At 44.1% G+C, this 17,144-nt stretch overlaps 1 protein-coding gene across 2 annotated transcripts in view; it reads left to right on the top strand.

The window, feature by feature from the left end:
* The window catches only part of CPVL (carboxypeptidase vitellogenic like), a 105,972-nt gene that overhangs the window by 63,897 nt on the left and 24,931 nt on the right, over positions 1-17,144 (top strand). For both annotated transcript variants that reach the window (XM_028155087.2, XM_054726508.1), the window contains exons 8-11: positions 626-748; positions 1,338-1,469; positions 4,146-4,241; positions 5,780-5,953. In XM_028155087.2, the coding sequence (XP_028010888.2) occupies positions 626-748; positions 1,338-1,469; positions 4,146-4,241; positions 5,780-5,953 (525 nt within the window). The remainder of the gene's footprint in view (positions 1-625; positions 749-1,337; positions 1,470-4,145; positions 4,242-5,779; positions 5,954-17,144) is intronic.

Consider the following 17,144-nt stretch of genomic DNA (forward strand, 5'->3'; position numbering starts at 1 on the left):
GTTGGTTTTAAACTATTACTGAACTCATAGTAGCCTTTTCAGCATACTCTTAAAAGCAGCATTATTATTATGTTTGTGTCCACGAAATATTTTGAAACTGAAAAAGAACCTTATAAGGTTGGATATAGAGGTGCGTTCAAGTGACAATTTTAGTGGCCAATAAGTAGTATTTCCCTTTTCCTCTTCCTTTAGCACATGCTGATATCAAAACTTGTGTCATTATACAGATGTTGAGATCTTAATTCTGGCCTAGAGACTTTAAAAAAAAATAAACCTTTTAATGGAACTTTCTGGTAAGAAAAGCCCTATGGAGCAGAGTTGTGTTCACTGGTCCATTTTTCTTTACTGTTTTGGAAGGAGATGAAAATGCTCACTTATTCCATGTTCATGCATTATTTTTGTGAGCTCCTAACCTGGGACGTGCGTGTCACTGGGTGCCACTTGGGATGACAAAAGGAGCAAGAAACAGCGCTCTCAGCTATCGTGGAATTTGCAATGTGAGGCTAAGAAAGTCTCGGTATGGCTCAGGTGGAGATACTGCTGTGATTGTTACTGAATGAGCTTAAACGCATAATTTTGTCAGCATACATTTCTGATGGTTCATTTTAACATCTACCCTTCTCAGTCTTACGCAGGCAAGTATGTGCCGGCCATCGCACACTATATCCACACGCTCAACCCCATCCTGTCGGTGAAGATCAACCTGAAAGGAATCGCTATTGGAGACGCATATTCCGATCCTGAATCAGTAGGTGTCTCCTTTTCCTTTCCGTTTTGTTCCTTAAGGAGAACAAACTCCCTTTAATTTGATGGAGGGTCCTCTTACCCCTTTAATTTGATGGAGGCTCCTCTTACCTTGGAAATCAAACCTGATAAAGAGAAATACTGTTGTGCAGTTGATGTCTAATAATTTCAATCCTCTAAATTTCCCCAAATGTTTTAAGGTGTAGGGGTGTGTGTGTGTATGTGTACGTGTGTGTGTGTGGTGTGTGTTTGTGTTGCAGGTATATGTTTGTGTGTTATGTGGTGTGTGTTTATAAAGTTGTGTATATGTTGTGTGTTATGTATTTGTGTATTGTGTGGGCATGTTTGTGTTTGTACAGCATGTGTATGTGTGTGTTGTATGTTTGTATATGTTTGATGTGTGGTATGTGTTTGTATTTGTACTGTGTGTTGTGTGGTATGTGGGTGTGGGTGTGGGTGTGTGTATAATTGTCTTGCTTGGCTAATTCCAGCCCGAGATGGACCAATTACAAAGGGCTATTTCACCAAGCACATGGGCTTCCCTAACTTCTTCCCCGCCCTGTGGCTCTTGTGTTTGTCTCTTTTCTCCTCAGATCATAGGGGGCTATGCATCATTCCTGTACCAGATTGGCTTGTTGGATGAGAGGCAGAGAAAGTACTTCCAGAAGCTGAGTGAGAAGTGCGTGAGATACATCAAGGAGGAGAAGTGGTTCCAAGCCTTTGAAGTGAGTCCTGGGGCCCACGTGGCCCGGAGCAATGAGAACCATCTGAGGGGTCCCGGAAGTACCATGTGCTCAGGCTGTTTGTTGTTGTTAGAGAAGGTGTATCTGTTATGCCGTCCAAGCTCAGGAGGGAGACAGTGGACTCCTAATGAAGAGAAGGACGGTGTGGGCTTCTTTGAGTTTCCTGTGGCCCCATGTTCCACCTGAGACCGTGTCTTTCTTTTGTTGACTGTCCTGATTTCTTTAAACACCGCGTGGCCCTGGAGGCACGCCCTGGGTGAGGAATGGAGGCAGGCAGCCTGGAAAGCGGACCATGTGCTTCCACATCTGCTCTGGACCCTCTGACCCCCTGATAGCCACACACAGGGTTTCAGCCCAAGAAGTGACCAGCGTGTGTAACATATGTCACGTGTTCCTGTGTGCCAGGGACCAAGATGATAAAGTATAGTGATTGGAGACTTTTACCAAGAGCCTTTGGTACTTGTAAACATTGGCACATTGCCCCCCTACTATTGAAATTGAGAATCAAATAATGTGGTTATATTCTTCACCCTTGTTGTCATTTAAAATGTTAGACTATACGAAATATTAGGATACGGGAGGTTGGGATTGGTTTTGTTGTTTGCCAGTGCAGACGGAGATGAAGCTTAAGCAGTCTTTCTCAGGGGTTTTGCCACCTTTAGGACAGAGCCATCATGTCAATGAGGCCAGGTTCAGTTTTGAGGACTTGAACCTTTGTTATCGGAAGCTATTGGTGATGTTTAGCTAAGCGCGCGGTTGTTGTTAAGACCGAGGCCTGCTATTAATAGTCTTCTAGGCGCTGCAGGTCAGCTGGTTCAGATCAAAGCAGGAGGCAGACACACTTAGGAAGAAGGAGAGGAACATGAAGTTACGCTCCAGTCTGCACGTGGGTGCCAGGGCACTACCTGAAACCCCCAGGCAGTGCCTGCCCCTGCCAGGAATTCTGATCGCAGCCACCTGTGCAGCTGGAGGGGGCGTAGGAAGTCCCGAGCAGGATGCCAGCCGGCTCCCCTTTCTCTGTATCAGGACACCTGCCGTGCCTGCGGAATGTGGTTCAGAATTTCTTGTGCGATTTTAAGTATGAAGGAAGAGGGAGCTTCATGGGGACATGTAGGATCATTCTTCAATTCACAACAACAGTATTTTCTTTTTTTAAAACTCTCATCTGAGGATATTTTTTTCCATTGATTTGTGTGTGTGTGTGAGGAGAGAGAGAGAGAGAGAGAGAGAGAGAGAGAGAGAGAGAGAGACATCCATTGGTTGCCTCCCACTTACACTCCGACCCAGGCCAGGGATCAAACTTGCAACGAGTACACGCCCTTGACTGGGAATGAAACCCTGGACCCTGGGGTGTGTGGGCCAACACTCTAACCACTAGGCACACGGGCCAGGGCCACAATGACAGAATTTTCAAGGCTGGTTTTGGGCTATCAGCTGTGCTAGCACAAAAAGGACTAAACCTTTAGAATTTAGAATTCCTATCAAAGTTTACATCATGGGAGACCGATCTGCAAGTGAGACATTTGATGTGTTTTTGGCGAAGCATACAGGGATTAAGCAGTGTCAAGAGCAAGAAGATTTCATAGGCCCAAAGGGATAAAGAAGGCAGAAAGACGCTTGTTGTACATGAAGTGAACTAGCAGTTATGGAATCCAGTGACCCTGTTTAAAAGTTCAAGTATTTTGTATATCCAGAGATAATGAGGAGATGGTGCATGAGGTTAAGTAGCGTCGCTCCCATCCCAGATTCATCAGGAAACAAAGAAAACACCCCAACCCCTGGAAGGTATGCAGTGTCTCTCTGGCTACTGGTCTAATATCTTGAATGAAGAATTAAAACATAAAGACTGTTGCTTTTTCAAGGGAAATAGATAAAATGATACTTAGGAAAGTCCGCAAGTAGTGGTCAAATGTGTCTCAACATCGGTAATAGACACTGCAAGAAATCCCGAAACCCAAGAGGAAAGCGCTGTCAGCATCACAGGCCTAAATAATGAAGCCCGTTTGATGCTTTGGTCCTTTACAACGATTCCGTTCATCAGAGCTGGAGGGGAGGTCGGAGGGCATCTCTCCTCACACACGCACACACCACGTTCACCGATGAGGATGCTGAGGCCCGGAGGGTGCAATCAATTGCCCAATGCCACGTGACAGATTGTGGGAGGTCTGGGGCTAGAATTGCCTCCCCTCCCCAATTCCCACCCAGGACTTCTCCCGTGGTAATTTTCCTGCTTTCTAGAGAAATCCTGGGGCATCCTAATGATTCTGTAAGATGTGCACGGGCCATCACTGGCCCTGCGTTGTCTTTCTCACATGACAGTGTTCTCTTGGGGAAACAGTTTTGATTAGAAACTGGACCTCACAGGTCTTGACCACCCACCTGAGTGGTTTGACTGCAAATGATTTTGACTCCTTTCAAAAGCAAATCCGTTCTAGAATATAAGCTCCACAAGGGAGGACTTTGGGTCTGTCCTGATCGCCCCTGTTTCCCCAATGTCTAGGACAGTGTCTAGCCCAGAGGAGATGGGCAATAAGTGGTTGTGGAATGAAACAGTGCACAAGTGAAAAAGCCATTGAATAAAAGAAACGACAAATGCCTGTATATTTTTTCCCACCCTGATGTGGTTCTTCCTTCTTTCTCCCCTCTCTTCTGATCTAGGTGATGGATAAACTACTAGATGGTGACTTAACAGACCCTTCTTACTTCCAGAATGTTACAGGATGTTCTAACTACTATAACATTTTACAGTGCACGGTAATGGCATTTAAAAATACCATGATAGTGTTTGCTTAAAACCTTTGGCAAAATCAAACTTTTTAAAAAGAATTTTGGAAATATTATAGTTGACTTTATACTAGACAAATATGCCCAAACTGTAGTGCATTATTGGGTCTACTAATCTATAGGATTCCCTCCCCCCCAATGTTGTAAACATTATAATCTGACCATTGAGACTGTGTGATATTCCAGATAATTCAGAACAATCTCTGGTTAACACAATCCTCTCTCCCACCCCCAATGACCCCAAAGAGCTTGTTATACGGAAGTTCTTTTGTGATGGACAGAGGCTGGGACTGCAGTTCTGGGCAGCAGGTCCCTGAGTTCCAAGCCTGCAGTGAGTTTTTGGAAATGCCCACATTATTTGTTCTGTACTTAAGACAGTTTGGATAACCAAAACTGCCAAAGCCTTTATGAAAATATTTGCTTTGCCTTACTTAAGATGTTTCTTGCATTTAATACAGACCTCACTTTGAGCCCTCTGGAGTATTTCTCAAAGTATTCAAGTAGTTTCTTTCATTAAAGTAGGCCAAAGTTGATGCCTTTTGGGTAGAATTAATCAAATAAGACAAAGTGAGCCAAAGTGGGGATTTGGGTAGTATATTCTTTGTCTAGTGTATATAGCAATGCATTCTGTCTGTAAAATTGCCTTATTCATGAACTACTTTGTAAATAAAATATAAAGCTAACATCAATGGAATTTTCCAGCTTTGTGGTTTTAGATTTTATCCAGAGAAAAACATACGGTATCCAAAGAGAAATAAAATTTTTAATTTGATTTATTCAAAGTAATAATTCACAGTTAGCAAAAACTGTTGATGATGCCCAAAATTGTTTATCTCAAACTCTGACAGTTTTTTATCCTTTTGTAACTTTTAAAAACAGCTTGGAGTCCTTTTTATTTTAGTATAATGGATATCAGAGACTTGTACACAGTATTGTTTTAAAACTAAGACTCATGGATAACTTCTTTAGTGTTATGTGCCTCACAAAGTATATCATGTTTTTACACTCTGTATGTACCCCTTAAATTATGGCCAGCCGACTATTTGGTGTGTGTGGCTTTAGCAAAGGGGACATGGGAAAGGAATCCTCAGCTTGTGACCCTCTTGCCGTCACCCTGGGCCCATGTGTTCCTTTGATCTTCTTCCCATAGGTCCTCCAGCAAGGACCAAATTAATTCGGATAATCTCACCTCTTCCATTTCCCTGTATTTACCTCCAATGGATTGTTCATTGGAGTCACAGATTGCAAAAGATGCATTTCCATAAAGGAAAATCCAGCATTTACAAATTTGGTATTGGTTTCAAGAGTATCATTAGATCGTCCAGATTTGTTGTTAGTGAAATTTAAATTAACTCAAAACCCCCAAGTTAAAATTTTCAGGGTGGAAGCAGGTGAACAGTCATGTCTTGTCTTGTTCCTTGCGGTGTAGGTTATGAGAAATTTGAAGCTTTGACCAAATGTGGGCTGTTCATGTTCCCTAATAGCTTTCGGGTGCCTCCTTCTGACAGGAACCCGAGGACCAAAGTTACTATGGGCAATTCTTGTCCCTCTCAGAAGTGAGACGAGCCATCCACGTGGGGAACCGGACTTTTAATGATGGATCCAAAGTTGAAAAGTACTTGCGGGAAGACACAGTGAAGTCAGTTAAGCCATGGTTAACGGAAATCATGAATAACTACAAGGTGAGAAAGTTACTTCAGTTACTATTTTAGGAACTTTTCGGACTGCCCAGAGCAGAGGGGACTTTCTTGGATTTGTCATTTGACTCCTACCATTTTCCTTCTTTACTTTTATGATGTTTTATAGATATAAATAACAACCCCTTCATGGTTTGATTTCTTTCAATGAGAAGTTTTGTGGTTTCTTCCTTCTAATTAAATCACATACCCCGATAGTTCCTAATGTGAAATTCTCCTTGGCACATGCCACCTCTCATCATTTCCTGAGAAAATCAGTCATCGCAGAGCTAAAAGGATGAGCCAATTTTTGCTTATTGTTTGCTGTGTAATATTAATCCCAGTGAAGTCAGGGGTAAATGGAATCAACTGATTACTCCAAAAATGCATGCTGCCTAATAATTGAATTAATTCATGTTGCTCAAAAGGCAGTTTTCTTTTTTTGTAGCCACATGAAGCCAAACACTGGTAGGCTGTCAGGTTGGAACAATGAGTGAGAAAGGGTTTCTGTTCGGAGGTGTGGAAAGCCTACCACTATGTTATCTGATTGAGATGTTTTGCCTGATTTGCTGCTGGAGGTACCAAAGGAAAGTGAAATTGTGGAAAGGAAGCCCTGGGGGTTCAGGAAAGGAGCCGTGGACTCTAGGACTCTCACCAAAAGGGTGGACACCAGGAGCAAGTGCCATAGGGAGAGTCATCCTGTGTATCCCCTCCCCGTTCTCTTCTCAGTTCTGATCCTCCGGGGCTGCTGTCATCTGTCCCGGGCACGGTCTGTGGGGCAACTGTGCAGGATGAGTGTGCTTACATGATAGAGGAGATCACCAATGAGGCAGTCCACTTCCTCTCTATTTCCTGGCAGAAGCAAGAATAATCCTATATAATAAAAGGCTAATACGCAAATTGTCCCCTCCACCAGGAGTTTGACCAGGGGGCGGGGAGTGGCCAGCCAACCTCAAGCATCCCCTCCCCCTGGCCAGCCCAGCCCGATTGGCCCTGATTGGGGTGGGCCAGCCAGACCCCACCCATGCACAAATTTGTGCACTGGGCCTCTAGTGTTTGGAATAAAAACCAAACAAACACAACAAAAAACATGCACAGAGCAGCCAGTAGCCAGCACACTTTTGTATCAATTAGAAAAAAAAAAAAGGCAACCTCTCAAGATACTTTATTCCCATCTGTCAAAAATTATCCTAATATACTGCCTTTATTTGAACTAAACTCTTTGCTGCCATTTTCTACCACGAGAAACACACATTTCTACAATGTCTATGTCAGGAATAGTGTCCCGTGGGATTGTTCTGTGCACAACCATCGGTACTGTCCAGGGAGTTTCTGGCTAAACGCACAATTACTAGATTGGGTTTTGGAATATGCCAGACCTAGGAGGCCCATTTTCTGGTCCTGCCTCTAGCACAGAGTTTGAGTTCCTAGACACACACCCTTTTTGAAAATAATCTAGCGTCAATGACATGCAGAGTCTACAACCCTATTGCAAATCTGCAGAAGTGGATGAAATGCTTTCTAGGACAGTCATCTTCTCTGCACTCTCAGACCGTGTCATCTCTGCTGCTCTTGCCACACTTAGCTGTACTGCCATTATGGACTGTCAGTTCAGCACTAGCCTGGAGCAGATGACAAGAGAACAAATGAATGAAAAACCAGTTCTATAAATCAGTGCTATATCAAAATTATCTCTACTAGCCCTGTTAGTGTGGCTCAGTGGATTGAGTGTCCTCCCATGCACCAAGAGGTCACTGGTTTGATTCCTGGTCAGGGCACATGCTGGGACTGTGCACTTGCTAGTAGGGAGCATGCAGGAGGCAGTCGATCGATGTTCCTCTCCCATCAACGTTTCTCTCTTACCTTCTCTTTTCCTTTCTCTAAACATCAATAAATTTTTTTAAAATTATCTCTTAATAAACTTGTCAATGATCCATCAAATTATTAAACCAAAAGAGCTTATCATTTGCATTTTCAAAACATAAATAATGGGCTACAATATAACATTAAGGAATGAAAGTGGTGTTTTTGAGTGGAGAGCAGATAAGGAAGTTCCCGTTACATTTTTTTGTGTGTGTGTGTGTGCCCTTGGGAGATACATGTTCTCACTGTATAAACTGAACTGGAACATGATTCCTATCCCAGGCAAGTGAGGAGAGTCTATATAATCCGCTCACCTGCGAGTGGCTCATTGCCATGGAGTGTGTAATGGATTGATAAAGAACACATTGAATAAAGATATGTACACATCTCTGTCCATGTGAATTCCAATGCAAGCCGAGTATTTTCTAAACGTTAAAACTCTGGCTGAGTTGTCAGAAAAAGAGAACAGATTAGTGATGCAGATAAACGGTGTTTCCATGAAGAAAGAGAACAAAGTATTCAGTCAATCTGAGTGCCCACCAAAAAAGTGGCGTCTGCTCAGACTGCATACTCATTGCTCCTCTGGCAGAGCCGCAGGGCAGCGAATATCTTTGGCTTGTCTGTGATGGTGGTGACCCTCAATGCATAAGCAATGGAATCAGAACAATGTAGATTGGCTTAAAACATTAATACCCTCAAAGTGATATGTATGTAAGACTCAGTGCTAATTTGTCATAGAAAATTGTGCACACATTTCTTTTTTTAAAAAATATATTTTATTGATTTTTTACAGAGAGGAAGAGAGAGGGATAGAGAGTTAGAAACATCGATGAGAGAAAGACATTGATCAGCTGCCTCTTGCACACCCCCTACTGGGGATGTGCCCGAAACCAAGGTACATGCCCTTACCGGAATCGAACCTGGGACCCTTGAGTCCGCAGGCCTACGCTCTATCCACTGAGCCAAACCGCTTTCGGCCATTTCTATTCCTGGGAACCTGGAAGTCTTTTTCCTGTGCTAGGCTCATTTTAGCCAATGCGGACTATCTCAGATGGACAGGGGAAGACCCTCCTCAGCTCCTGGGAACTAATAGAACCCCTGTTGCACCTCTGGGTAGACTGTATGAAACATAACCCTTTTCTTGTAATGACCTCTAGGGGATGTGTACTCAAACTGACTCTCTACTCAGTAATTTCAGTCGTTTGGGTGGTAAATTGCAATATCATGTTAATAATTTCCAAAATAACTAGAATGGGAAATAATCTGCTGGGCTATTGGGATTCTTCATGATTCAATCGGGTCACAATATTGTCAGGATTTTTAGGATTCAGCAGGGTCATAGAACATGGCAGTTAGGAGCGTGGGTTCTCAAGTTGGTTATTCTGAGTTTGAATGCTGGCTCCACCATTCACTGGCTGTGTTCCTTTGGGGAGGATACTTAAACACGTAGCTTCAGCTTCTCCATCTGTGAAATGGGAATAATACTAGTACTTACAGGGCATCTCTGAAACCTAAGAAATGCAACTCATTCTTCCTAAGAGCTGTTGGCTTTGAAAACCTTGCTCTTTGTAGAGGTCCCCTGATCCTTAGTCCTTTCTGATATAGAAGGTACATTGTTCTTGTGAAGATTCTTGCTAAAGGTTCTGCATGTTTTTAGCCTCCCTTTCTTTGTCTGGTTATAGTTATTTCTAAAAATATATGGGCTATAGTTGCAAAGACATGAGAATGAGTGTCCGGGTGGGTGGGTGGGGGGGTGGGGTGCATTTGCTGCGTGAAACCTTTATTTTAACAAATAGGAGCCACAGCTCTATACCTGGAGGCCATTTGGATTCAAAGTAAAGCACTGGCCTTGGGTTTGAGGCTGTCCCTATTGAGACATTGTCTGGAAGCCCACTGCAGTTTTAGGGGGTACCATCTCCAAGTGCCAGCTCTTAACCTCCACATGCCTGTGCTTTGAAAGGTTAAATTGCCCTGGGGTAGGGCTTAGTTTGCTGTGTTTAAAAGTTCATCTAGTCAGGAAATTGTAAATATAAAGTTACATTTCCCTGTCACTTATCATTCTGCAGCTCATTAAGTTCCCACTAATTGCATCTTCAGAACTCGGGATCTTACTGTTTTCTCAGCTTCCCCACCAGACTGAAATCTTAACACCCAGGTCGTTGGAGTTTTGTTTACTTGTCCGGGGCTAGCAAAAGGTCTTCATTTAGAAATGGGCAGTTCCTGATTAAAGGAGGCAACTTAGAAGTTTGGGAGATACATACTTCTATTGAAACTAACTCATTTTCGCAGTCATTCTAATTGCTTGTGGCATTTTCCTTCATAACATCGCCTGATAGCAAAATGTCAATAGCAAAAGTGGCCAGGAAATGAGACTGGATAAGTGTCTAGCATACCAAGAAAAAGTTAACACTTACGTGGGCCTGATTCCTCAGCGGCTCAGTTGGAATCCAAGTGCCCATGAAACCATGACGGGAAACACTTGGCTTTGTTGACTGTAAGCTGATGTGATCACTTTCTTCCAAAGCCTTTGAAGGCCATGAAGAGAATGCCAGTGCCAGTCCATGAAAAATGTCTGGGAGGAGGAAGTGGCTCCTAGTGAAGCATAACGGAAGAGAGGAAGCTAATCCTGGGACATTTGTTTTATATAATCATAGCCCATAGATCAGCAAGCGCCACTTTACGGGCAAATAAAATAGTGTACCTTATACTGCAGGGTGCTTGGTGAGGTCATTTTACCTGCTTCAGTTATAATCCAAGTACAAGAGTGGGGTTAGCCTTTTTTTTTTTTTTTTTTTTTTTGAGACATACTTTTGGACTTTGTTAATTCGTAAGCATTTCAATGGTTATGGGGAAACGAGAATACCCATATAGTATGAAACACTTTGATTTCACCCAAACTTGCCGTGCTTTTGACAATTTTTCTTGTCTGTCCTTTAAATTTATGTTGGGATGAAATGTTCAAAGGAGAACCAGGGTGTATTTTTATGTTCTCTGATTTTTTTTTAAACCCTTTGATATTATATTCTGCCATGTGGATCAGTTTGTTTTAAACTGCTTTGCTTGGTGAGCACTCCGATCATTTTGCAAGGGCTTCATTTTGTTGTTTGAAGGGACCTCATGCTCAACACATTAGAAGGTGCATTTGTGATCTCTGGCAACAGGAAAAGTAGAATTTATTCTGGCATCACCCAAATATGGCAGGGCGGAGGGTGGTGTAAGAAGAAAGACATTAAGTGGCAATACCATTTGCTATGCAGTTCTAGGGAACCTGAGAGTCATTAAGTTAAGAAATGCATATATCGTTGCCCCACTGTGTCCACAGGTTCTGCAGCCACAGATTCAATCAACCATGGATCAATAACATTCCAGAGAAAAATTGTTCTATTATTGTTCATATATACTTAGGTCAATGATGATTGCATCTGCACTGAACATGTACAGACTATTTCTCATATCATTATTCCCTAAACAATACAGCATAACAACTATTTACATAGCACTCACCTTGTATTAGGTATTATATGTGATCTAGAGCAATTTAAATTGAACAGGAGGATGTATGCAAACATATAGAAGGGACTTGAGCATTCTCCGATATTGGTACCGGCAGGGGACCTGTAACCACTGCCCCATGGACACCAAGGAATGACTGTATTTAAATCCAGTTGCTGTGAAATCCAACTGCTCTGAACCAAAGGCTATTGTATCAGTTGATTTTACTTTGAAGAGATAGAGAAATGGCAGGGATGGGGGGAGAGAATTGCTTTCTGGATACAGTGAGGAGTAGTTTGCGTGTGATAAATGTCAGCACTCGGTAGTCGCCTCTCAGTCTATTCCTCGTGTCATAGTGGAGCAGGACGAGGGCAGACCGATGCCACACCATTGGAAACGAGTGGCCTCCTAAGCAGTGTGTGCCGCCACCCTCCCTGGGGGTGTGTGTGTGTGGGGGAATAGTGCAGCCTCAATTTTTATTTTGCAAAAGAAAACAAGACAAAAAGCTTTGCCAATGATTACTACCTGGATTGGCACTGGGGCACTTTTTTGGTCTGTATGTGAGAGTCACATATTAGAGTCACAGAGACAAAATGCAAAGCCGGTATTTTGGTTCGGGTCATGGTCATCACCATTTGAGTCCATTTGCCACGAGATGTGATTCCAGGCCCAGTGCTCTTTCCACTGCAGTTTCCTCTTCTTCCACCTGAGCACAGGGGACTGCATTCAGGGGCGGTCGGGCCAGTGCCCGTGGGAGCCAGAGTCGCAACCTCTAAGGCTCTCCCTGGGGGCTTTTCATCACTGGACTTGCCTGGCCTGCTTTGTAGAAATCCTCCCACTACACCCCTGTGTGGCTCCGTCTGTACCATCTACTTGCTGCTGATGAGAAACCCCCATCTTCTCACGGGTAACAGGCAACACCATAGCACAGGCGCGAGGCTGAGTGTAAGCCCGAACCTTCAACCAAGCTTTCTGAAACGAGAGAGCTCTGGGCGGGAGCCCCCCACCTCCTCTGTCTAGATTTCCCTGTCTCCCCGTGCTCCTTCCACTCTGAATACTCATGTCTGTTTCTTCAGCCTCCTGACAGTCCCCGCGTTTGTCACAGCGGCTTGCACAATCCTTTTGAACCTCTTTGACATTCTCGGGAAAGAACGGGGAAAAGGATGCTTTACTTACCGAACAAGGGGAAGTTGTGCTTGGGGGAGGAAAAGGCTAATCGCAGACTAACGGGGCGGCTCTGGTGAATAGCCCCATTGAGAGTGCGGGCAGAGGATCTTGCACCTGCTGATAGCAGGTTTTCCTGTGCAGATGAAATCCCAGAGGCCACAGGCATCAGCCGGGCTTCTCTGTGGAATTCAGTAAGGAAAAGTAGGCTGTGCCACCAGGTACTTGCCCCCTCTCATGGGAGTGGGGTAACCACAGTGGCGAGCAGGTGGCAGCCTTTGAAGGTGGCCCTTGCTGCGGCCTTGAAACTGACATTCTGACAACCAGGGAGGACTTTCACCTCCAGAGGGTGGGCAGCGGCGGGCCTGCTCCTGGGCACTTTCAGTTCCTAAACCCAGGGGCAGACAATGATCAGAGGAGACCCCAGAGAGGTGAGAAGATCAGAAAAGGGCTCTGACAGCAGACCCTGGAATGAGAAGGCAGAGAAAAGACCCTGGAGTGCGCCTGGGACTTCTCTGTTCAAACCAGAGAAAAATATTACTCTGGGCCATCATTAGAAGTTGTTTTAAGTGTGCTATGCTAGGTGGTTAATTTTTCCTCAGAGATGCCTGGGTTGGAGTGATGGCTGGCTGGCTCGTTGCCACGCTGGCTTAGCTCCTTGTTCCCCTCTAAAAGCAACGAAATTATTTAGAGTTAAGTTGCAAGAAAGCAGGAATAATTTTCTTTGGCTGAAAGACACTATTTGTATAATCGCTGCACACACTCTCAACCTTGTTTTTGCTCCATTCTCATTTTTCTTTGCTCGTCTTGGCAACGCTAGCTGGTAGGCGGATGGCAGGCACATGGGGGTGTTTATGCCAAGTTCATTTTCTCTCGTTCATTGTCTTCCCTTGTCCTTAAACTTGGAGGCAAAACATGTCCCTTTGGAAGCACAACGTGGTGGCAGATGTGACTGCCGTTTCATTCAATGGTGGCATTAGTGTTCTCCCACAGTCTTCTCCGAGTGGACCACAGGGATTGGGCTTCCCGAGCCTTCCAGCCCGATATTCCTGCAAATTCACCAGGAAGAGGGAGTCCTGCGAGCCGTAGGCACCTGGGGCCAGGGGGCCAGGCATTGTCCGGGAAAGGATAACAACCCTGCCTCCAGGGGGGAACATTTCCTGAACCTTATTGTGCACAGTGGAGGCAGGCGAGGCTCTTCTTTTGCAGCTGAGCTGGTGAGAAGCCCCGGGGAATGGCCCTGGGTCGAGTTGGATGTTAGTGAAATTAATTCCCTTCTGCTCAGGAGAGCGCAGTGGTGGAGCATGCTAATTGCTTCAGGCAGAAAGGACTCCTGGCGCTGCTGGGGTTTGTAACTGAAGAATGATAAGTAAGGCAGCCAGAGGAGGAAGTGTGGAGGGCCGCTTGGTAGGAGTTTCATTGATTTAGCATCTGTAGGAAAAGCTTCTTTAAACCAATTTTTTTTTTTTGGATTGGTGAACAGGAGAACATTCAAAACCAAGACAGATAGCGGCCAACTGGGAACGCCGGGCCGCCTGGAATAGCTTAGGCTGCTGTTCAATCATTTCCCCAAACAGGAAACCACAAAATATTAGAGATTAAGGTCACTAGATCATTGGGAAAAGAGCATAACTTTGTCTGCAAAGTATTATGATGGGTTGTAAATGGGCCAAAATATCAGCATAAATCTTTCGTCTGAAAGTGCAACAACAGAAAGCCTCGCACACAAGCACGGTCTGCCTTCCCGTTGTGCTGAGGGACCAACGCCGCCTCCTGCGGCGTTTCAGTCCTTTTCCCAAAAGTAGCCGCGCAAACGGGCAAACAGAGGGAACAGTTTTGTGCTCTTTTGATTTGGTTTCACAAAGAAGTTAAAGTTTCGATCAGTCAGTAGCGCTCACATGATTTATTTCCATCCTTCTGCCTTGAGACGGGAGGAATGACATTTACAACAAAATGCACGTTTACCTACATTTCTGCCCCCAGCCCCTTCTTTCAAGAATCCAGTGGTGCGGGACCATTGAAAGGCCAGATGTCTCTTTCCCCGTTGAGTAGCATGTGGCACCACCTAACTTACTTGGAGCCCAAATCTGAGTTCTGAGGACATGGGATCTTTTTAGTTGCGTCTGCAGGTAAAGTGGTGAGCAGGTACTGTTTTGCTAACAGTGGGTTGCTTTATATCTGCCCAGAAAATACCTTTGAAAGGCATACACTGTGCAAAATAAGGGTTCAGCATCCTTTGATTCTGCTCATTAGGTCTCTACTGGGGAGAATTTTTTCTTGCTGAGAGAGGGAAATGTAGAAATCAACTACTGATTTATATACATCCAGAACTTGAAAAGTTTGTGGTTAAATGATTAGATTTTAGGAAGATGCACGTGAAACAGACTTTTGTTGACCTCTCCTTTAAGGAAAACTTAGAGAATGAAAGGGTAAACTTGCCTTTCCTCTTCTGATTAGTCATGTTTTGAAGAGTTAAAAAAAAAAATCTGGAGCATCACCAGGGCAGAGGTCACATTTTTTCCTATCTGTCCCCTGAGTGCCTAATCCTTAGGCGCTTCATAAATATTTGCTGCTGAATAAGTTGACATTTCATATGAGCAGAGTAAACAAACAGACACACACTCCTTACGTAAGTCATGGGCTCTTCTCCCACTCAGACAAAAGGCCACACTTCCCTTCCATTTCGGATGGAAGTGAACTTCAGCTGCCTGAGGATCCAGGAAGGAAATGAAATCAATGAACAGTGTTGGATCGAGACCTATTGATCTTTCTGTTTTGCCCATGACAAAGTCATGGATACGGAGAAATATTTTTCTCTTTGAAGAAAAATAATAGCCTAAGCACTGAAAAAAAAATAGCAACTGCCCTTGCACCTGAGGGGGTGAAGGGGATGGGAGAGGTACTAAGGAAGGGGTGGGGCTGTGTGTAAGAGGGACAGCTAGAGTCCAGGGTTAGTCACTGTGGCCCAGGGGAAACACAGGCCCAGCAGGGTCAGATCTCCTGGTATTGGAATGCTGGCATCAACTGCAAAAACTGTGCCACTGTGTAGACTCGGTGGATAGATCTGCAAGGCCTCAGGCAGCCAATTTAAAACCTCTGCACTCCACTATCGCAATGTAATTTTCAGGCTAATCTTCATAAGGAGTAACAAAACCATTGATGAAACCCTGCTCATCAAGTTACAGGACATTTTTACGTCTCGTATCCCATGTGGCCCTCATAACAACTCTACTCCGTAGCTATTTCACTTCATGGAGGAGAAAGTTAAGGCTAAGCGTGAGTAGATGCCATGTCAAAGTCACCCCGGAAGCACAGGCCCTGGAGGCTGAGCCAGGGCTGGGCCTCAAGTCTTCTGTCCGCAAGATACTACTTTCCTAAGGCCCTGTTATATGTTTTATCAAATGTATGACCTCGTGCCGTTGTGTTAGAATTCTAACTCCTTCTTCCTAACTCACAATTGTAATCCACAGGTGACATTTCTTCTGGAAATTATGCAGCTGTTTGAATAGCTATGTTGAGCTCTTTAAATGTGGTGACAATGATAATAGCTAGCATTAACTGAGCACTTACTGTGTGCCTAGGATGCAAAAAGCTTTACATGCATTATATTATGTAATTCTCCCAGTGACTCTCTGTCCTATTTGTTTCCCTTATACCCATTTTACAGATGAGGAAACTGAACTCTAGACAGGCTGAGTAATTAATTAAGGTAATCTCATTAGTAGGTAGCAGTGCTGTGATTCAAAACCTAGACACAGGGCCTGTGCTCTTAACTATAGACATGCATCCTTCATTTCAAGGAGTCACACTTATCATTAGGTTTGCTCCTGGCATGTGGAATTACAAACACAGAATACACCACCTGATCATGTGTTCGTTCAGGACAGGGACTTGGGCAGGGAGACAGTGTAAAAGAGAGGTTAGAAGCACAGCCTTTTGGACTCGGGCAGATCTGAACTTGAATCTGTCACCAGTTGGCTTACGTCCCTGCACCTCTGTCTCCTTGTATCTGAAAAAAGGATAACTATCACCTGCCTTCTGGGGGTGTTATGACATCGTCATGGATGTAAAATGGTTAGCACACTTCCTGTAACATAATAAGGATGGACGTGTTCGATTACTATTCAAAATGTCCTTTTCAAAGCTATACTTTTACTATACTTCCCTAGCATTTAAATATGGGGAAATTCCTTATTTAAAACCTCTGCATGAATCCCATGCTTCAAAACTGTAAGTCCCTTTAAAAAAAGTACTTTGTGAACTTATGGCTCTGCCTACCAAGAAAATATTTCTGAGATGCTATACCCAATGAGTGTAAAAGTCCCAGGGAGAGGTGTGTTATTTCAGGAGTTTGAATACATAGAGTTCAGGTTTACCCTGGCTGGATTCCCTCCTACCATAGGCCTTTGTCCGAAAGAGTGAGCTTGGCAACCAAGTATTGAGCACAAAAAGATCATCCATACACACTAGGGGTTTATTTTAGAAGAAGTGCTTTGTTGAGTCAAGTCATTATCAAATGATCAACCTGCCTAACAATGAAGAGGACCCAACACTCACTGGACTGCCAGTTTGTATCAGGCCCTGTCCTAGGAGCTGTATGCACATGACCTCATTCATCCTCACTGCAATGGGATGGAGGTCTTACCATCTGCATGTCCAGAAAAGGGAACTGCAGCTC

The sequence above is a fragment of the Eptesicus fuscus genome, chromosome 14 (genome assembly GCF_027574615.1).
Source record: "Eptesicus fuscus isolate TK198812 chromosome 14, DD_ASM_mEF_20220401, whole genome shotgun sequence".
NCBI classification, from domain to species: domain Eukaryota; kingdom Metazoa; phylum Chordata; class Mammalia; order Chiroptera; family Vespertilionidae; genus Eptesicus; species Eptesicus fuscus.